This window comes from Patagioenas fasciata, chromosome 12 (assembly GCF_037038585.1).
Source record: "Patagioenas fasciata isolate bPatFas1 chromosome 12, bPatFas1.hap1, whole genome shotgun sequence".
Lineage (NCBI taxonomy): Eukaryota > Metazoa > Chordata > Aves > Columbiformes > Columbidae > Patagioenas > Patagioenas fasciata.
This window is the reverse complement of record NC_092531.1, coordinates 20,064,467-20,086,247: the sequence shown is the minus strand read 5'-3', so window position 1 is coordinate 20,086,247 and position 21,781 is coordinate 20,064,467. Positions and strand designations below refer to the sequence as shown.

The window sequence follows — 21,781 nt, the reverse complement described above, 5'->3', positions numbered from 1 at the left end:
ACTCTTTCATGCCTGCAGTTTAAGGCACTGTAACGTAACTGAAAAACAGAGCAGGGTCATTCAAATGAATAAATCATGCCAAAAAATGATTCAGCTTCCCTCCTCTTTTTTTTTTTTTTTCTCTTTCCTCTTTTAATTGAAGTCCCTAGGACTCAGCCCTTGAGAAGCCCACATGATCCATGTGTTGTCCCGGCCAGGCACTCTGTCCAAAGGGAAAAAGTTATTTCTTCTTTCATCTTGCAACCTGAAAATCTGGGAGGGGGAGGAGTGGTGGGAAAGCAGAGCACCGTACAAAGGCACCCATCGTATTTCCAGGACAATTTTTTGTTTGACTGTTAATGAAGGCAGGGGATTGAAGACACTGTGGTATTTGTTTTGACCTTCCAGTTGTTGTGTTTGCTTTGCGGGGAGGAGGATCTCAGACCCGACCAGTAACTGAGATGCTCTGAGTGCAGCCAAGCCCCCCTCTCCCCAGCAATAACAGACACTCCAGCTCACCCTCCTACCTACACTCACATCCAACCAATATTTTCATGCCCTCTCTACATGCATTTGGAAACTTGAAATAAAATCCAATGCAAACTTTGAGAGGAGGCATTTGGATTCCAGCTCCTGCCTGGGAGGTCTGCTGTAGGACCACATGAGTATTCATTTGCTCGCTGTTTTATCCGTTTCCCTGGTAGTCTGCTGTAAAGAATATTAAACAAACATATCTTTACAGCTCAAGAGCCCAGGAAAGAATGTTGATCCTATGGAAGAAACCTGCTTTTACCAATTTTTACCCCACTTCTATCCCTCTGGTCTAAAGGTATACATGAGGGTAAGGATTCATTGAATCCACAATGCCATCATTAAGAACTGCTGTAACAATATATGCTAAATATGTTCCCTTCTTTAGTTTAATTTTGGAAAAAATGAATTTTCTCAATTGTTAACACTGCTCCAGAAAAATAATATTTATTTCCAAGGTTATAAACTAACATATGCTACATCTCCTCTATCGGCTTTTGAAAGATGCCTTTACAGTAACATTTGTTGTTGCAGGGATAATTCCTAGCTGGAGTAATGGATCCAAACCCGGCTTCTATTCCTCTCCACTCAGTTAGAAGTAGGGAATGTCCCTGCAGGCACTGGGAATGTCAGGCCAATACAGGTATTTTAGGAAAGCTTAAGTTGCTGGGTTTTTGTGCTTCTCTCCCATTCACAGCCTGTCACAGCTGCTGCTCTTCCATACATTTAACAGCTTTAATCAATAGATAAACAAACAAATTTGAGCCAATCGACAATGACAACTGTGGCCAAAAATCTCAAAAAGCAGCATTCATTACATTGGGAAGCCTTGCAATTTCCCTGAGTTATCCTGTCAATTCGGGCTATGCCAGGAGCTGCAAAGGTCACCGCGTTGCAGATAAGGAAAATGCACCATCTGAAATTTCTCGCCAGTGACTACAAGAAAAGGGTTGGTTTTGTTTTCTTAGGAAGAAAAGGAGAAATGTTCTGGAGCCCTCTCTCGAGGCTAAAATCCAAAACATTTACAAGACTCAGGAGCAAGAAAGCTCACAGATGATCAGGAGAACTGATGCCAGTTCAATCAAAGCAAACCAGTAACAGCAACTGGGAGGAGTGCAGATTATGCAGCATCGTTCCGTACAGACAAAAAATACCCTTTTCATCATGCAACGGTTAAATAACTATCCCAAGTCCAAATTGCTGACTGCTCAGCTCATCATTTACGTAGCATTAATCTTTGCTGTTTCTGAAGTTTGCCTTTCGGAGAAAAAAAGGCAACTTCAAAACATGCAAAAATTAATGAAACCCATATGTGGGATACTGTCATTATTCCATGTTTATAAGAGGATCAGGTTTTGTTAAAAGGGCTTATTTAATGCAGATGCATAAGAAAAAACACCCAGCAAAAGATCTGAAAGCTATTGAAAGAAATATATTTTCTTTGTTAACCCAAGCAGCCAGTAACAAGCAAAAAGACACAATTTATAGTAAAAGCCACTATGTTCTTTGGTGCAACTTTGTTTACGGCTTCACTGACAGCTTATAAAGTTCTCCTAAATAGAAAAACCTCTCCTAAATATATTTTACCCTTTTGACCCTTTTCAGAATTGTACTGTATTTAAGCTGGGACAACCTAAAAACCAATGGCTTATGGAAACATCTGTTGGTACAGGTAGAACATTGAGACTTTTTTCAACAGCTGTTGTTATTTTACGCTTTTTTTTGGCTAGGTCAGTCAGTAAGACTTGAAGAAAATATTAGCTGGGCTCCTTTCCTGACTTCGGCCTCTGTTCAGCGGCTGCCGTCAGTGTCCCGATCCCTCCCCTGCCCTGCTGGTTTGGGGGGAAAGAAGTCCGAACGTCCCCCAAGTCTGGTTTGCTCACCAGCCTCAGACAAGAAATAAAGGAAACACAGCTCCCAAATGGGCACACCTCTTTTATCTCACTTATTCACCTAAATACTGCTTTAAAATATCCCCTGATGTGGATGCTTTCGGCCCTGCACAAAGGGGCTAAACCCTCCACCCGCAGCCCGCTCCGCTCCCCATCTCCCTGGCTCCCCTTTCCACTTCCTACAGTGCTCCACAATGAACCCCACGTTCGTCTTGCCTCCCCCTCCGGTTATTTCATTGCCGGGATCCAGACATCTGCTGACATCCCCCTGAAATATAACACACAATATATTTTAAGAGCCAACCTGCCAAAAGGTATTCGACGCTCCAGACAGCACCACTAACCAGATAGGGAACATACACTGCTCATAATGAGGCATGCGTTAAAACAGAATGTACTTTTTGTGGGAGACTAATGCTCAACTAAAAAAAAAAAACAAACAAAACAAACCAAAATATTATATTTTTAAACATTTAATTCAGCTGCTGCTTGAAAAATATGTCTCTATATGAATTCTGCTTTCTTGAAAGAGAAGAAAACAACTTACAAAACTCTTAAAGATGTTTAAAAATCATGTTTCAGTGTACATTCAAATCGTCAAGAGCCAGAGAAAGGCAATACTCTGAGCACAGACATTTCTTCCTGTTTCTCTTTTCAACAGAGAGTATTTGTGTAGTCTTACCTTCAAGACTTACTTCCCTGCCACGCACTTCTAGTGTCACCGCTGGTGTTGACTGAATTGTGCCAACCCCTGTCTGAAAGGACAGCGGCAAGAAAAGCCAGTTTAAACAGAAACCACTTATCTCAAGGAGGGCGAGCCCCAGGTTCGCAAGCAGAGGAGATATTTCAGCATTAAAGAATTCTAGGAACTACTCCAAGACAGAAATTTTTGTTGTCTGGTGCACTGTAAGGATTTTAAGCCCAGAAAGTTATTTATTTAGTCTATACATTTAGATTTATAACGAAGGCAGAAACAAAGGCAGAGGATCCATCTATACTCTTCTGGGTGCCTTTTGCATCGTTTACCACATGCAAAGTAAACCTCAGCTTCCCCAAAGACAAAAAACAAGTTATAAACAAGTCTTAACAAGCAAATCAAACACTGTCCCCCAAATTCCCAGCTATGAACAAAAAAGCCTTTAGAGGTTTCTATGTCTCCCCAAAATGCAATTAAAACCAGAATTTGCAAAATGCCCTAAAACTATTTCGGCCGATGCAGCAGGGAGCGAAAGACTCTTGCCCCGCCTCTCTTCGTAACATCGTGGGACCCCAGCCTCTACAGTCAATGCCTCCCTTCAGGCATCTGCAAGTGGGAATATTTGGAAAAGGTGTAAGCAAGCCTCCTTCTCTTTTAAAAGGCTCAAAAATATATATTACTGACTTTTTTTACCCATCAGGTGCAAGCATTTGAAGCTAAGACTTGTCCACCTCCTCCTGGGCAAGCGGGTAAGTACGCATTTCCTCACCTTGCGAGTTAAAAACAAAAATAATAGTGGAACAAAACACAAAGAACACTTCTTTAATCTCAGCAGACTCTAAGAGCTCACTCCTGTCCATGCCTTTGATAAGAATCAATGTGATCTGCAGCGTAGAATTTTGGAGGGGCATCAGAGATTCCTACATTCTCAAGCACAAAATCTCAGAGTGAAACCAATGTTTCACAGAACTGCACCTCCAGCCTTTGAAAAATGTGTATTTTGGAAATAACATCCCTCCCAACCACTTTCAGGCATTTAATGTGTCCAGCTGTGTTAAGAAACCAAGCAAAAGTTCAGTGTCAAACAAGTCAGGATTATGATCTTCTGGTGATTTATGGAGGTAAGCACAGTCTCAGACAGAAGAAAAACAAGTCACTTGATGTTAAGCAGACTCAGTACCAGGGCTCAGACTAATGAGTTTGCAAGGGTGAGGCTTCACGTTCCTGCCTCTTATCTCATCAGCTGGAAGGACAACATATGCGAAGGGAGAACATATTCAGCTGGTAAATGAGATAGGCAGACCCAGCACCACGGTACCTGCAAATACAGTATTAGTGTTTGCAGTAGAGACGTTGGAAACGCTTCAGGACAGGGAGGCACATGGTATTTGATAAAGATGCTGTACTTCCCGCAGGTAAGAATATGCCCCCAAATAACATGAAACTACTATTATCATGCCTGTAATGCTATCAGGGTATATACATCAAGGCAAAGTCTTTAGGGAGAAGCATTATCTAACTAGGCTGAGAAAATCATAAGCCAAGCATTGGTCCTTCTGCAGGTCTGAAAGGAGAGCAGTGTAACTCCAGTTAAACACAGGCCAGCAACAATTCCTCTGACTTGAACTACACAAACAGAAGAGAAAGCAAACGAGATAACCCAGAAATATTTGCTGTGTCTTTTGGACTAGGTTCTTAGGCACAGCTACTGCCTTCATTTTAGCCAAGCACATTGCTGACACCAAGATTATAAATGCAATAAGCAAGAAGGGAGGGAGCAGCTAAATTCACCCCACTTCTTAGGAGAAAATAAAAAAGTTAGCTACATTAAATACCTGCTTATATAGGCACAGATTTAATGCATAAGTGAAGCAGAAAGAGAAGGTGGAAGGAGAAGAACCTTGTTAGCTGTAAGAGACAAAGTGCAAAAGAAAGCCTGGTACAGAATTTTCTCCCATTTCCTAATTCCAATACAGCTGATCAAGTATATTCTACTAAGCCATTGCAAAACTCTGTCACATTCTTGTTACAGCCTCCGTGTTGGGGGTTATTCCAAAGCAGAAGTCCAAAACACAGATCACAGGAGTAAAATCAACAAGCTGGCGATGGAAGGTGGTAAGCAGCAGTGAGAAGAAACTCCCTTCTTATCCCTTACACCTACCTGCCCTGGGGTCCCAACAAAAAGTCACTACTGTCCATGCTTTTTACAGGATCTGCATTTGAAGACATCACCTCTTCTTCAGTGTGACTGATGACTAATACAAGTCTATCAGTATTCAGAAGTTTCCTTTCCTTGAAAGTTTTGATGCATTTGCTACCATGACAGAAAGGACAGCTTTGGCTGACCACAGCCAAACACAACATCAGTTCACTGGGATGTTAAATTCTGACTTGCAGCTGCCTCTGCTCAGCTAAACCCAATCCCTTCTATACCAGCCAAGTGCTTTTATTTTAGACATTCAATCCTTCTGTATAGACCAAGATGTTTTAATCATCCACTGCAACACTAACTATTCTTCTTTCACAGTCCCAAACTTAAAGTCCTCTCCATCAGCCCATCCTACTGCTCTGTACAGCATGGACCAGGCAGAAAGCAGCAGGAAAGATGTCCCTGACAAAGGCAGAGAGCAGTCAATCTGCTCAAATACGCTGCACGGAAAAGTAAACATTTAGTTATACGGAGGCTTTTATCTCATCTGATGTTTTAACAGCAGTTTGATCTTCCTAATTTATACTCTAGCTCTACATACAACTCTCCTTTGTCCTTTACCTTTTTCATATTACACCATGCTTTTCATCCTTTTCTGGAAGGTAAATCAGAAATGCCATGCCTGGATACTGCTGGAGCCCATAATTCTTTATCAGCAGCCAAGAGTCCAGCTCATCACCCAAATAATGTCCCCATCTGAGCACTCTCAGACTGCACGGCTAGGTTTCACCTTCTAACATGGATCTTAAAGACAAGAGGTATGATGACAACACCAGTCCATACAAACCCCCAGTATAATAGGCCAGGCAATGTAACCCCACAGCAGTTCCAGCACTGGTTTGGGAGTTTATTTAGAGCTGCAATGTATCGCTCATAGGACATCCAGTCTTGATGGGAACACCTGAAGCAGTGCAGAGCTAACTCCTTCCTACAGTAAATTACTCAAATAATTAAATATTTTTACACTTCAAAGTTTTCGTTGTTATTCCCACAGTTTCAATCTGTTTAACCTCACTTTCTAAATGCTGCATCTCATTTATGGCTCTTCCACCAGAGTAAAAAGTGGGAAGAAAGCTGTTCCCCATACGTACAGTTACAGTCCAAAGCTCTCCAAATGGTAGACACTGCTCTGGACTCAGAACAAAAGCTTTGCCCCTGTCTCAACTCACTTTTGAGCCTGGTTCACAGCACAACCTCCTAGGCAGAGAAGGAGCCACAGTGCCCACCAGCAGCTGCTGCTGCAGACATGACCCAATGGTACCCAGGGGCTTTGTCCCCCCATGTGTCACTTCCCCCTGTGGTTCACCTTTCAGGAGACTTTCTGGATTTGGCACAAACCATCCCAAAAAGCTTTCCCAAACCCTGAAAAACTATACTAACAAAAACCTACCGTGTAGGATAGCAGTTAGTGTAGAACAGCAATGACTTCTCACAAAATCCCAGAACAAATGTATGGTAATATAATTAAAAACCTATTTCTCATATTAATGAGGTGTTCCTCTACGGCAGTGTAACTACTGATGCACTGAAAAAAAACATGTCTACCAAAAAACACCCATCAATGCCGGCCACTCTGCTTCATAGGGGCCAGCTTCAGCTTCCAAAGTACCTAATGGAGCTAGATAGTTTCCTTCAGAAGGATAAAAGACCAGTGACGTGATACACCAAAGTATAAATTTCTCATAATAACACGGTCGCCATCAAAAAGTCCACATTTGGTCTCCCATGTTATCATCTTAATTTCCTCTATATTTAGACCAGGAATTCGGTGTGCAGTAACCATGTCTACCATACAACAGTTACACCACAAAACTTTAAGAGATTCCAAACACAAATAAAAGCAGCCATATGACACAAGAGATTGAACCATACAAAACAGCACAGTATTTTCCTTCTCGAGGTGCAATATTCAATGCCAGCATTCCTTTGCCACAGTAACAGTCTCATACATCCATTATTTTATGGATTCATACTTTCATGACTGGCTAAAAAACAAATGTATCTAACAACTGGAAGATAATGCCAAAACCAGGATTTTCTGTATTGAAAATCCTTTACTTCTGTGTTCTATAAACTTGTGAAATCATGGAGCGCTGACACTAAAAAGGGTTTCCGAAAGCTGCTTTAATGCACTGACGTTAAATAATTTGTATGACTGAATCCCTTTGCCAGATGCAAGCCAATAGCAAGCATCGCAGAAGACTCGTAATTATTAAACAGTTGTTTTTAATCTGCATCCTTCTCAAGACTACGGCAGGAATACATACATAGCTCTGCCTTTGACGCAACAGTATTTGCAGATGGTAAATAAAATTGCAGGTAGCTCTTGATGCTCTTAAATGAGCGTGAAAATCCGAGGGATAAACTTCCTTTGCAGCCGATTCTGGGAGAATGGCAGAGGCAGATGTTTTATTAGAGGAAATGAAGAAAAAACTGAGCAGCAGGGCTACATACAGCAACCTTTACCTCTAAAAAAACGTTGCCGTAGCGGCTGAAGGGGACGGCGAAGGGGAGGAGAAGTCACTCACCATGTCTGGCCATCAGCGAGGGCTGACACAAGCCCTGTGGCCACAGGAGCCTTCTGCTGCTGCAGCCTTGCCCCAAGCCAAACCTGGGAGCAGCATCTTTGTGCTGAGATGGGGATTTGGCTCAGCATCCACGTTCCTGCTTCCCTTGCTAACATCCGTGAATCCTGTGACTGAACTTGGAAACGATCCGTCTCAAGCTGAGGATTAGCAGCATTCGGGAGGAAAAGGCATCGGAACTGCAGCACCCAGAGAAATTCAGCGTAAGACAAAAAAGCCTGCCACAGTAGTTGTACAAATGCCTTCCTGCTACAAAGCATGAGTAATAGTAAAGGCCAAACAACAATCTCAGCCTGGTTTGAGTTTTTCTTTTTCTTTTCTTCCTGCTGTTTTTATTCTAACTCCCTACAGCATGTACTGTGGACTCAAATGCTCACGCAGCGATGCACAGACGGCAAAACCCAGGGTGAGCTATTCTGCATGGTGAAGAATTTATTCAGGGGCTGACAGTCTGACACAATTTCCTCCTAAACCTCTCGAACCTCTGCTTTGAGCATCCGGGGCAGACACAGGATGCTGGTGGGTGTGAGAAAGGGTCTGGCGGATGACTAGCCCAAAGCCTTGACCCAATGGTATGAGTATGTCACCCTCCAGCAGTCATGCCAGGCTTAGGCCAGGCTCCTTTTTGGCTGGGTTTTTCCATGTTTACTCTAGTTACAGGACAACATCTACAAAGAGAGAGTTACAGAAGTGATTTTTAAGAGGCAGGGTGAGGATGCAGCCTATTGTTCAGGCTGCGCTTTACACCGCCGGACCCCGCTCTGTTTTTCCTAACGCTTCAGCTGCTTGCTCTAAATTTCCTATGCTGTTGGAAAGCTTCCCACGCCGTTCTGCAGGCTCTTTGGAAAACAGCGATCTAGAATCACCTTCACACAGTATGTACATATGAACACATGGAGCAAACGGACTTCAGTGCACACAAGCAACCTGAATTTTGACATGTCCTCAGGGTGAGCAGTTTGTTAAAGAAGTTATTTCCTAAGAAAAGAAACCAAAATGCAGCCTTGGAGAGCTATAATGACCCTCTGCCTTGGGTAACCAACGAGGTTCGGCATTTTTGAGCTGTGAAGTTCTCTACTACTTGACTTGACCAACAGCCAGCACCAGCACCAGTCTCTTCTCCAAAGGACCATCCCCCAAAGAGGGATGACACTGGACACCTTGGCCATAATTTTCTCTATTTATCTGTTGACTCCCAGGAAGATCAGGGGACGACAAATCTCTGGAAATTTCACACCTATTGATCATCCCAACACTTATCTCATTCCCACACCCCCTTTTCCACCCAGTCCAGCCCATTCCTTCTTCCTACCTCCAACTCCTATGGTTCTGCTGTCCTCATCCCCTTCCTCCACACACCCTGCCAGACTCTGGTCAAGCTGCTCACTCCTCCCTATCTGGCAAAGGACAAACCTGGGGGCCTACAAACCAAACGCAATGAGCAACAACAGACCTGGGGCTCTGCCCCAACAGAGCATCATCTATCTTATCTGTAGCAATTCCCAGGGAAGGAGGTTTCCTAGCCTCCCTAGGTGGTCTTGCAACAGTTTCATGATGATAACAGGATGTTTTCTCAACATCCAGCCTAAATCATCCTGGCAAATTAGCAAATCAGTAAATTAAGCTGCCATGGAAATCTGGGACTTTAATAACCACTATTACACATTGGCAGCCTGCTAGATTGCACAATAGTTTTCTTTTTGTTGCACTGAATAAACTGAATTCTTTCAAACTCTTCTCATGTTTCTTAATCTCTTCGTGTCTTTTCCTTCTGAACGCTTCCCAGTACACCTCTGTCCTCCTTGGAGCAGGGCACCCAAAACTGGACTCGATGGCAATGATGATGCCTTGGCAGTACCATGCACAAGTCACCTCCTGCACCTTATGGAAGACACTCTTTCAATACAACCCAAACCAAGATTTCTCCTTTTGCAATGTCCTCTCACTGATGATTCATTTGTGGTCCACTAAAAATCCTCAGTCTTTTTCCACCCATCACTCTCCAGTTCAAACCTCACTTAGTAAACATGCATTTTTATTTCTTCCTTGCAAATGAAGCACTCTGTGTCTGCTTTTATCTCTTATCTGCATGCGCTCTCCAAATTCTTAAGGTCACTACTGAACCCTGACCCTGTTCTCTCAAGTGCCTGCAACCCCTCCCAACCTGATGTAATCTGAAAGCGTTATAAACACCCTTCCATCTTCCAAATCATGACTGAAAATATTGCAAGTTTTGCCCCAGAAAGTGACCTTGCTGATACATCATACATTACTGCAGCACCAGTAATGGTACTGGTAATGGTACTGGATCACTGGAGAGGTGAAAGCACAAATATTTTTCAAGTTTCATTCTGCATGAAGATACTTAGAAATGCCATGTTTATACGGTAGGCTGCAGCCTCTGAAAATACAGACATTAATTAAAAACTAATTCATCCAGTAAAGGTAGGAGGTATTAAATTTAATAGGAACTAACTAATGGAATTAATAAATACAATGAGAAGGCTGTTTCCCAGCGAACTCTGTTTCTGGGGTCAGCCAGCTACAATTTGTCAGTCACAGGCTTAGACAACCAAAGCTGTCAGATGAACCCAGCAGTGCGACCTTATCCATCCTGTCACATGAAGACACAGGTTCAGCAAATAATGAATCATAACTGATTTCTAGGATCAACACAAGAAGAGAAGGTTATCAGGGTACAGTTCATTTCAAACTGTCGCTTTACTTTCATAATGCTGGAGCCACCAGGCACCATTTCTAAATTATTCTGATATCACAGTACACAGAAGCCAAACCAGAGTTCTCATCAGAGTTAAGAGTCTAAAGTTATTCAATTCAAAAAATGCTAAAGTCTAATTTTAATAGATCGGACCAAGTTATTGCCCCAACTCTACTCCAGATCCCCAGACAAAGCAGGAAGATAAGGACCAGCCGAGTCTCCGGCCGGATGAGCGCCCACTGCCCAACATGAAAGGGGCTTGGGAAATTCTGGTTACAGAATTTCTGCAGCTAAACAAATGCAACCTCTGAGAAAATATTCTGGAGATTTAAGAAACAGACACTTTAAAAACCCATTTTAATTGGAAAACGCATTTTTCCATTATTTTCTTTTCAGTGCTTATAGGCCTACAAAGCATTATTTTCCTAAACACTTTTCAGCTGCAGCTTTTCCATGGCATGCACAAGAGCCTCTCTCATGCAAAGTCTTCTGAAGCAACTACAGGGAAAGCACGTGCAAACTTACACACGTAAAACTGGAGAATGCCTGTTGGCATCACAAATTCAGATAAATCTGCCTTCAGAAATCAACTCACAAGAAGGAACTTTCTCCCATCTCTTTCCAGTGCACTCAAGCTTAGCGTTATTCAGCCCAATTACACTACACAAGAAGTTGCACTTTTTAGACTCCAAAACATTTCTTTTTGACAGTCTGTGCATAGAAGCAGCTTTCTACATTGCATGTTTATAAGTAACATTGTACAAAATTCTCACCCATAAAACAAGAGTTAATGCAGTTCCCAAGGTCCAAAGCTACTGACAGCACCGGTGAGACTGCTAAATACCTGCAGCTCCCGATCAGGTGCAAGCAACAACATTTTTATTTGCCAGAAGTTAAGGAAACTGCTATTACTAACCACAAAACGGCTCTCTAATGAGAAGGGAATGAGAACCTGAAAGACTTCTGGCTACAAAAGAGTCAGCACTAAATATTAATAAAGCAGAACAGGAGATGCACGCTTTGGGGATGGCTTTCACTGGCCACCTCCCTACCCAACCTACACGTGTGAATTAAGCTCTATTTATAAGTCTTCCATTAACTTTATTTTTTTTTAAACGACCTTAATATAGTGCAGTTGTTATGTTGTTTCTGTTGAACTTAGCAACAGGAAACCCTGTCAGTCCTGCAGCAAACTTTCCATTCCCCTGGCACTCCCATTCCTGCACCAGAAAAGCCAGATTTCTACAGAGGTGTTTGACAGGCTGGGGGGGGAGAAGGAGAAGAGAACAAAGCATACACACCAAAAAAGGAAAACAAAATGACAAAAAAACAGAGAAAAAAAGAAAATAAAGGCAGAAAAAAAAAAAGAAAAAAAAAGAAAAAAAAAAGAAGTGTGTAAAACATGCAAAATGAAAGACAAATTAAACATGTTTCTCCTCTTTTTTGCCAGTTTGAAAGGAAAAGGCAGTGCCCGAATTTGCATTTTCTAATTGTATCTTTCTTTACTACCCGATACCTAACTATTAGTCATGAAAATTACCTTTATCAATAAAGGGTTGGTAAAAAAACCATCATAATCTTTACACTCACACATCGCAGTAACGAAAGACTTACTTATCAAGACGGCACAAATTTTAGACTGTAAAGTTATTTGCTCTACTCTGTTGTTAACTCACCAAGCAATCAGCTACAGAAATTAAGCCTTAACTTGTTAAAAACAAAATAAACCTGATTTTATTACAAGCTTTGGCAAGACTGTTCTGCTGCCTAAAGAGTTTTACTGTGGGATGAGCAAAGTTTTTTGGTGCTCCACCCTATAATATTAACTCATCCCAGCAATATTTTCTTTTTTAACAGCTTTATAATGGCACACTAACAAACAAACACAGCTGCTCAATGGCAACATGCACCAACAGAGGCTGTGAGCAATTTAGCATTTGCAAAACACTTGCCTTTTCAGGAAGAGTAATATATAAAGTATAGGAGCAAATGCAAATCTAGTTAAGAAAGGTAAGACTAAAAAACCCAGCTCCTGATAGAGGAGTATATGTATTAAAGGTGATGTAAACACAAATTATGCTCCTGCCAAGCCTAATATTCACTTCTTTTTTTAAATCACCGACAGTCCTTAAATATGGCAAAGCACGAGTAATAGAAAACAATACCAATTGATTCCTGATCCCTGGCATGACGTTTTTATACTGTTTCACCTTTATGAGGAAATATGGGATTTCCCTCCACATTTGATCTTTGTACATCTTACTAATACTAATTTTTCTTCCAGCAGAAGCACTAACACTCACAGCCAGCGATGCCTTTGGACCTCAGAGTCTGCGCACACACCAACACCAGTTGGCCACAGTCCCTCCTGCCAAAAACTCCCTGGAGGGACAAAGCATGAGAGGGGATGGAGCAGCTCGCCAGGACCACACAGCAGCGCCAACCCCAAGTGCACATGGGGCATCGCTTTTGTCAAATTATACACAAATCTTGGTGCAACCCTGCCTCATGACGAACCTGCTGGGTCAACCTCTATGTCAACAACTGACAGAAATAAATTCGGCTTAACCCAGCGGTAGGAAAAAAGCACAGTCTAAAAAAGCCCACGCTATTTTTAAAGGACTAAGGCAACGTCACGGTGACAGACGCCATTCGGCTTTGCAAAGGCTACAGAAAGGAAACCAGCCGCAGCAGCATTTCTTTAAAAAGCACAGAAAAAGACAAGGTGACGATGTGTAAGTGGCACTCACCGCCTCCTCGTGGGCCGTGCTCCCGTTGTGATCTTTCAGAAAATCCACCTCGTCTTCAGTTTTCATTTCAGGCTTCCCTGTGAAAACAGACGGTTCGCAGAAGCAATTTGAAAACAAACTTCTTTCAGCGCTGCTGGTATTTTTCTGTTTATTCAAACCAGTCTCAAAAAAAGAGAAAAAAAAAAAGAAAGCCCAACCCCAAAACCCCTTCAACAAGTCCATTTGACTTGCAACATCTGGTTTCATTCCCGACTTTGCTGCTTGTTTGTTATTAGCTTTAAGAATTATCGTGTCTGGGATTGAAGGAAGCTATGAAACAGCAGCAAGCAGAGGGTAAAACTCCTAAAAAGCTCTAGGTGAAGTTGAGCACAGCTGCATGTGTTTGCCCATGTGTTTTCTTGGCTCCTGTTCATCTAGTTAAAAGAATCAATTTTTTTTCTGTTTTTCTTCTTATCACAACAAGAAGATAAAGCAAGAAACCAGCCTTGTCACTGGTATATTAAGCATTGGAAAAAAAAAAAAAATCAGAAGATAAAGCCCACTTGCACTGCATTAAGGACAAAGATTAGGTCTCTGGACTAGGAATGCAAACCCTTTACACAGTTTATAAAGTCCCAGCTGATTTTCCCCTTCCTCATGCTCCCATGATGGTGTCACCACCTCAGCGGTACAATCATCATGTCCCAGCTGCTTTCTCTGCCCGACAAAGCCTTCATTACTCACTCTTCCCCAGGGGTTCCCTTCTGTCTACCTTTCCCTGGCATGAAGTCAATGTCCTGATACTCTTTCAACTCTAAGCTAATGACTCTCCTGACACACACGATATGTTCAGAGGAGAGATTTGACCAAAGCCACGCAGCTGGAGAGCGGCTGTGTTAGGGCTAAACCCCTCTCTAATCCTGCTCCCTCCCTCATTTCTACGAAAAACAAACACTGAATGGATGACAACACCTTCAATGTACATTTGCAGTGAGTTTACCCACTCAAGAGATTCAGCAAGAGGAGCCTCCCATCCTCATGGGGAAACTGCTGTAACAACTGCCACCAATGGTCTTCCACTAGCATTAAAGTCTACCCTTGATTTTGGGACTATCTGTTTTTGCAATGTTCTGTTGATAAACTTATCCAACACCATTAAGTTAAACTGGTGTGATTTTGTCTCGATTAGATGAGTTTGTGGGTGGACTCTCAGAAATCAGAGGTAAAGCTACAAATTTCTCTGAGTTCCATTTGCTGGCAAAGCAGAGATCACGGTTGTGACAAGATCTGCTCAGGGTTGTGGCAATGACGTGATGGCTGAAATCTTGATCCAAAGATGGAGCATGCAAGGTAGAAATTTTTGGTGCACTGAGGAGGAGAGGAGCAAGCAGTGTAGTGATACTCCGTGCTGGCTGAGAACTGGAGGACCAAGCCACGTGTCCTCTGGATGAAACTCAAGGGAACAATTTTTGCACTCTGCCACTTCTTCCTAAACTTCTATTAAGAAACATATTCCAAATGAAAAGCACTATAATGCAATCACAGAGGTCTCTAGGCACAGAGCACCTTATCACACGTATGGTATCATCAGTGACATCTGCTATCAGTTCATCCTGCTGCTCTACCAGACAAAGGAAATTGTAGTAAGTGCTTTTCCATTGGGAAAATGCCATTGAGGAGAATGAGGTGAAGACTAGCAAAATTCAAAATACGGTGATATTCTTCTATGTGGAAATGAAGGTTTTCTTTAAATGCTGAGCTCTACAAGACATACACTTGGGATACTTCTCCCAGAAGAGCAGCTAGTGAGCAGTGGTTACAGTAGTTGTTAAGATGCCAAACCCCAACCATACAACATAATCTTGCTGGGGTGGCTTTCTGACAAGATACTGCATCTACTCAGAGGTGTTTTGTCAGCACAGACACATATCATTTCTTCTCTTCTCGCCCAGCATGTCTACTGTGGTATGATTTCATATCCTAACTGTCTGCTTTTTTAATGAGTAGCATATATCTGCCTGACTTGCAAATAATGTGCTTGAAGAAACCATTACTCTGGTGTAATGCAGTTTTGAGTCCAAAGCTAATAGCATGAGGAGCTGCCTTATTAAAGTAGGATCTTCCAGCTTCATCACCTTCCTTCCAGGTTGTGATCTTTGTCTAGATATCTGTCTGGATAAAGCAATTACCCCTTTGAGGTCTCTGTTTTGAGGGTAGGCTGAAGCGAAGAAGAGGCAATGAGATAGCCAGGTATATATTTGGGAGCAATTTCAATATATAAATAAAAAAAAATTGGAAAGCTCAATGATTTCGAGTAAGGGCAACAGCAATTATCAGCCCATTACACCTCTGACAAATTAGCATGACAATGAAACCCTCCGACCACACACGTTTCTGAGAAACGGCCTCGTGACCTACACTTCCTTTGGGAAGGCTTGATTATAAGTGTATCGAAAAAAGATCTGATTCATTCTGAGCTCTGACGACTCCTTCACGGCTACAAAATACTCTGCACAAACCCAGGCTGCAGGGAAAACTTCCCAGCACTGACACAGCAACAAAGAATTGACGGAAAGAATTAAAGGCTGCCACTGGACTAGTACACAGAACACGCCACCCAAAGCTTAGACAAGGACATGAGAAATGTACACAGCAACAATAATAATAAATAATAAATCTGTTCTCTTGAATTGCTGCCATATCAGAGTTCGAGATGCTGCCTTATAGGAGGTGAATTTCAGCAATATTTCAAATGGTGTGTTACAATTCATAGCAGTCACTTTGCTTTAAGCTAATATTTTATTTGGGCTTCCCTAACATTTTGCCTCGGAGCAATCTGAAGTTCTTCAAGAGCAGTTATTTCAGCTGAAAGTTGGTTCTGTGCAGCATCCCACTGCAAATAAACAGCTCTTCCGTTGTATTCCAAGACCTTCTAGCCCTACATACTTATACATTTTAATTGTGTAACAGGATCACCTCCTTCCCCCCACCCTTTCCATACCCTAACACAGAATGATGACTTAATATTATTTCTCCTGCTGCAGTAACTATTTTATTGGACTATTTAGTCCCTTCTCCTTTTAAAACCTCGCCTAGACAACGTCATGCCTCCAAGAATCCAACCAGAGATAAAGACCTGGACTGTGTGGCCAGAGCCAGCAGAGCAGGAGGCTCCCAGAAGAAAGGAGGTTTTGCCTTACAGCCGCTCCCATCCCATTGAACTGTCAATCTGTCACCTAAACAGTTGTTGTGGTGGTTTTTGTTTGTTTTTTTCTCTGAAAACAGCTTTCTAATCCACCTTTACATCTTACTACTCTTTTACTAGTCATCTCCTGCCTAAAGTTTACTGGTTATCTCCCGAAACATAAACTTTCTAAAAATTCTGAACTAAACAAAAAAGGGATTTGCTGGACCCCCCACTGACCCCCCCAAAAAACCAATCCTTTCTCTTGCCCCCAGTTATTGTGCTATCACAGAACAAATCCTCTGCCATCAGCCCATTCTGCACCTAGAAGAAAGAGCTCCCAGCACTAAAGCAGTGAAACAGCTTTACAGATTTACAACTTCATGATTTATATAATCAGAGATTTCAAAAAATTGCTTAAATGGTTTGTTTGTTTGTTTATTCAGTGCCGGGAAAGCGAAAGGCACTGTATCATTTTCTCATAGCAAAGAAAAAAGTGGCAACTGAAAAAGTTCAGCTGCTTCCATTAACAGCTGCCTGAACAGGTGGAGTATAAAGATCAAATTAGCTCCACACTTCAGTAGCAAATTCATCCATGATTTAATTCCAGGCTGGAGCAACAAACCCATTTCTCTTTCATTCAATTTATCATTTTATTTCCCTTTTTGGAGTTACCTGGTGATGTCTTCTATTAGCTCCTGTCGCACGAGCTCCAGATGTCTACGCTGTCCCCCAAGTCCCACCGCTCTCCCTCATCAACACTTATCCACGGGGAATGCCGGTCCCGCTTCCCAGCTGATGGCAGCGAGCAAAACTCATCATCTGAGTTCCAGTACTGCTTAAATGCACTGGAAAACACCACCGCCTGCTCTGCCCGACAAAAAAGCCGTGCAGCCCGGAAAAGGCGGTGGGGGTAGGGCTTGCTGGCGTTTTTAAATGACCTAATACCACCAATTAGGAAGTGGCTTTGTGCAGTTCAGGACGACACCGGCAATAGATGAGCAAAGAAAATTCAGGAGGGCCCTGTTGCACCCTCTGTCTCCACGTTAGCAAAAATACAGGGGAGAAGCAAAGGAAAAGCACTAAAGAACTAAACCCTCAGGCCAACGTGAAAGCATGTAACTCGAAGATACAGTAACCCAAATAGCTCCCTCCCATTCATTCCTGCTCCAGGGAGGATTCACATGCTAGAAATTCTTGTGCACATATTCATAGATGATGTCCCATCCTTACACCCAGCGCCAGCCAAGCAACATACATTTGAACTGAAAATTTTAATATACAACTTCGGATTACTTCTTTCTGAGAAGAAAAACCCCAAACACCTACACTTCCTCTGCAAGGCAGGCCTCCTGCTCTTATTTCCTTTGCTGATGAGATGCTAGAGACACAGCTACAAAGAAAAAACTAAGAAGTAGGAAAGCAACTGATTTTTCCTACCTGTAACAGGCTCTGCTCCTTGCACCGCTGGGCTGACATTCCTCTTCTTTTTCGAAGAACTTAAATCCACTTCTCCGTTAAGGCTGGCTCCCACATCCACTGCAGGCTGGGGCTCAAGCCCCAATTTTTCCACAGCTGGTAATTCAGGGGAAAAAGGTGTCTCTGCTGCAAAAACAACTGCATCAAAACTTTTTACCATTTTAGGAACTTTATCCAGAGAGGAGCCATCATCTGCTGAAACCAAACTCTTCACTCCCACATTTTCCAGTGACTCAACAGCATGTAAACGGCACAAACATGGCGAGAAGGGCAATTCAGGTGCAGCTCGACTTTGCTGTCCATCAGGCTCAGCCAAGATGTTCCCCTGAGCTGGTTTTGCGGAAGGACCAGCATCGCTCTCGCCGGCCGGACAGACGGTGTCGGTGCTGGAGTCGCTGTCGCACGTGGGCTCCTCTGCGATGGGCTGAAGCGCTGCCCGTGGCAGCACGCTTTCCACGTCCTCCTGTTCTTCTGAATACACTGCAGCAGGGGACATTGCCACCGGTCTCAACACTTCCTTACCCCCACAGGCATCACTAGGGGCTCCCATTTTTGAAGCATCTAATTCGGGGGTGCTGCTGCGTGGGGAGATTTGCTGTTGGGTTTGGCTGGGATCATGCTCTGGGTTCAGCCCTGCATCTGGACAAGGGTCACTGTTCACACCCGGTGTCACTGTGGGTCCATGCATGGTGCCTTCTCCTGCATCCGCTGCCCCGGTCCCACACACTTCTTTGGCAGAGACCTTCCCTTTCAACCCAGCATCCACATCGCTGCTGCCTGCCACAGGCCCCCCCTGACTGCAGGCAGATGGTTTCACAACAGAAGCAAGAAATTCCTCTGATAAAACCTGCTCACTGCCACTTGCACAAGCCTTGTCAGCCTCAGCTTTGCCTCCTGCAGCCTGCTGTGACGAGCCTTGCTCTGGAAAGCCCTTGTCCTCAGCACGGTCCCCAGGACAGCAAGCTCCAGCAGCTACCCTGCCACGCTCCCCACCACACTGCTGGGTGAGCTCTGCCACGCCTGCCAGTGCCGCCACCGCTTCCTGGTTTTGTTTAGATTCTTCATTATGAATTACAGAGGGTGTGCCTATTAAATTATCCTCCACACAGTCTGCGCCCTTGGCACACGGAGCTGATCCAGGGTCATTACCTTGCGGAGCTGCCTCCTGCCCGGGAGGTGCCACTGCAGCATCTCCCTCCTGACTCACAGCGGGTCCCTCTCCTCTGGGCAGGGGAGTGAGCAATTTCATCTTGTCGCTCAGCCCCTCCTGCTCCAAACCACTCTCTGTTCTCTCTGTTTTGGTTTGTGAAGGCTCTTTTTCTGCCAGGCACGTTCTCAAATCCTCCAGAGAGAGTGATGCAGGCTCATGTTTGCTCTCCTGAGCAGCGTCCAGCTTTAAGCTGTCACCTATTTCATTGTTAAGGACAGTGTGATCAGCAGAAGGGTGACACTGAGCAACTTCCTGAGCTCTGGCTGCAGAATCTGTGCTTCCTCCATCTCTGCTGCTGCTGGTATCAGTTCCTGCTGTCTCCTCTTCATAGGCTTCACTGCCCTCCACTACTTTGACCACACGTTCAGTGATCTTACCACTCTCCTGGCAACCCGCAGGTTCTGCACTGCTTTGATTAGATCCACCAACATCATTGTTTTCAGGTTTAGCATTAGGGCCATCAGTCTCTGCAGTGTCTTGCAGTGAGGGTGAGCTGGACTTCCCATCTGTGCAATCCGCTTCCACCTGCCCTTTTTGCTCCCCACTGCCATGGATTTCCAAACCAGGACCAGGTTTTGATGCACACGTGGGAACCTTCACTCCATTCAATGCTGGCAACGCTGCCCCGGCGCTCGCAGTAACTTCTTGCCTTGCCACGACATGGGCATCGCCTTGGCTTTCCAAGAAACCACTGTTTACCTGATGAGTGCACACATCTTTTCCAGTCTCTCTGTTACTGCCAGCCTTGCAACGGTCAATGGAGTCATCGCCAGTGCCATCGTCTGTATTCGTACCGTCATGTGCTGGTACTAATCCCACATTTGCATGCTCCCCATCTGCACACTCATTGCCATTAAAACCACCAAGTAAAGGCTGAGCAGCACTGGCTGACTCTTCCTTAGCTGCTGATTGCTCTTCTCGGTTTGCAGTCCTCCTTTCACCGGCCTCAGCCATCCCATCCTCTACCTGCTGCTGGCCCGCAGCCCTCTCAGCCGCCCCTGCACAGTTCCTGCATTCGGTCTGGCCCATAACCACACCCACGCCCTCCAAGGAAGCTGGGGCTTCAACTGCAGTTTCAACCACAGCAACAGCACTGTCAGCCGCACGCTCCTCCCCAGCCTGCGCTTCCTGATGGGGACTATCTCTGCTGCACAAGCCGGCTTGATCCAAACCAACTCCAGCAGATGTCATTCCAGCTTCCTCATTTGTATTTCCACAGGATGGAAGGTTTACGGCACCACTGACGCTTGCACAGGGGCTCACTGTGCATTCCTTCTCATCTGATATAGTCCCAGAGCCTCCTCCAGCAGAGGTTGGCCCCTCCTCTTCCTTTTTACTCAACATCGCTGTATTTTTACTTTCACAGAAGCACTCTGGGCTCTCTGCATCCCCCAGGCTCAGCAAGCCATTTGGTGCATCATTAAAAGCTCCCAAACTCCCGTTGTTGTCTTTCTCCTCCTGGTGGGTTTGGTCTGAGAGCTGCCCAATGTCCAGGTGAACGAGATCAGGTGGACTTTCCTGCCTTCCTTCTCTGGCCATTTCTTCTGCATTCTGAGAAGCAGTGGCTGGGTGACCATCTGGTTCTGCTCCTTCAGCACAGCTGTCTCCAGAATCTCCCAGTACAGGCTCTGTCCGCTGCCTTAAACTCTGTAAAAAGACCAAAAAACAACAAAAAAAAAAATTACTTTGCTTTGTCACACATTTACCCTGTCTCCACCACATACAAGATCGATATCTACATAATCCTATTCCATGTAACTCCTGCTCCCTCTGTACCTCTACCTGGTGTCCCCGGGACAGAGTTACAAACATACTGTGGTGAGTATTTTAAGTGTTGATTTTATTATGCAGTAATACTGAAATCATTAGAATGATAGAAACATTGGTTGCAAAGAGCATCTGGAGGTCATCTAGTCCAACCTTCTGCCTGAAGCTGGACTATTGCCAATGTAACATCAGGTCAGCCATGACTGTATCTTGCCAAGTCCCCAAAACCTCCAATGATGGAGCACCCACCACCTTTCTGGACAATCTGTTCCCATGCCACACCACCCTCCCATTAAGTTTTTCCTAACAGCCAGTCTGAACACGCTGAAGCTGAAATTTGCCACTCTACCCCCTTTTTACACCACTTGCCACCATTGAGAAGAACTGTAATCTTTGTAAGTGCTCTTCAAGCAGCCGTAGTCATATTTATTGATTGCACTTAAATTCCAGATCAGTAAACAGCAGAAATCAGTCTACCAAATAACACAAATATACACCAGCCTAGTCCCAAAGGGCTTGAGCAAATTCTGTTTCAGAGCAATTTCAGATCCCTGCCCAATGGCACCCCCCAGTTCACATCAGCATTGCTGTATTTTCTCTATATTGATGGAAATGCTACTTCAGACATGGGAATTGGCTGATGATGTCCCAACACTGCCACTTGTCACCTACTCCAAGGACTGAACTAATCATTTAATCTATTCCTAAGAACTGCATGCATAATTAAATACTTCCTAAACTGAAATTAAAATTTGAAAATTATTCCATACTTTTTAAATTAATATGTGTGTTAAGGTGGA

At 43.8% G+C, this 21,781-nt stretch overlaps 1 protein-coding gene across 15 annotated transcripts in view; it reads right to left on the bottom strand.

The window, feature by feature from the left end:
- Positions 1-21,781, bottom strand: part of AKAP13 (A-kinase anchoring protein 13) — a 215,210-nt gene that overhangs the window by 79,570 nt on the left and 113,859 nt on the right. For 14 of the 15 annotated variants that reach the window (XM_071814007.1, XM_071814010.1, XM_071814015.1 and 11 more), the window contains 2 exons: positions 17,966-20,861; positions 13,363-13,439 (listed from right to left, as the gene is read on the bottom strand). In XM_071814007.1, the coding sequence (XP_071670108.1) occupies positions 13,363-13,439; positions 17,966-20,861 (2,973 nt within the window). Of the gene's footprint in view, positions 1-13,362; positions 13,440-17,200; positions 17,413-17,965; positions 20,862-21,781 lie in introns of those variants that run through there. The other variant, XM_071814021.1, reaches the window with a different exon arrangement.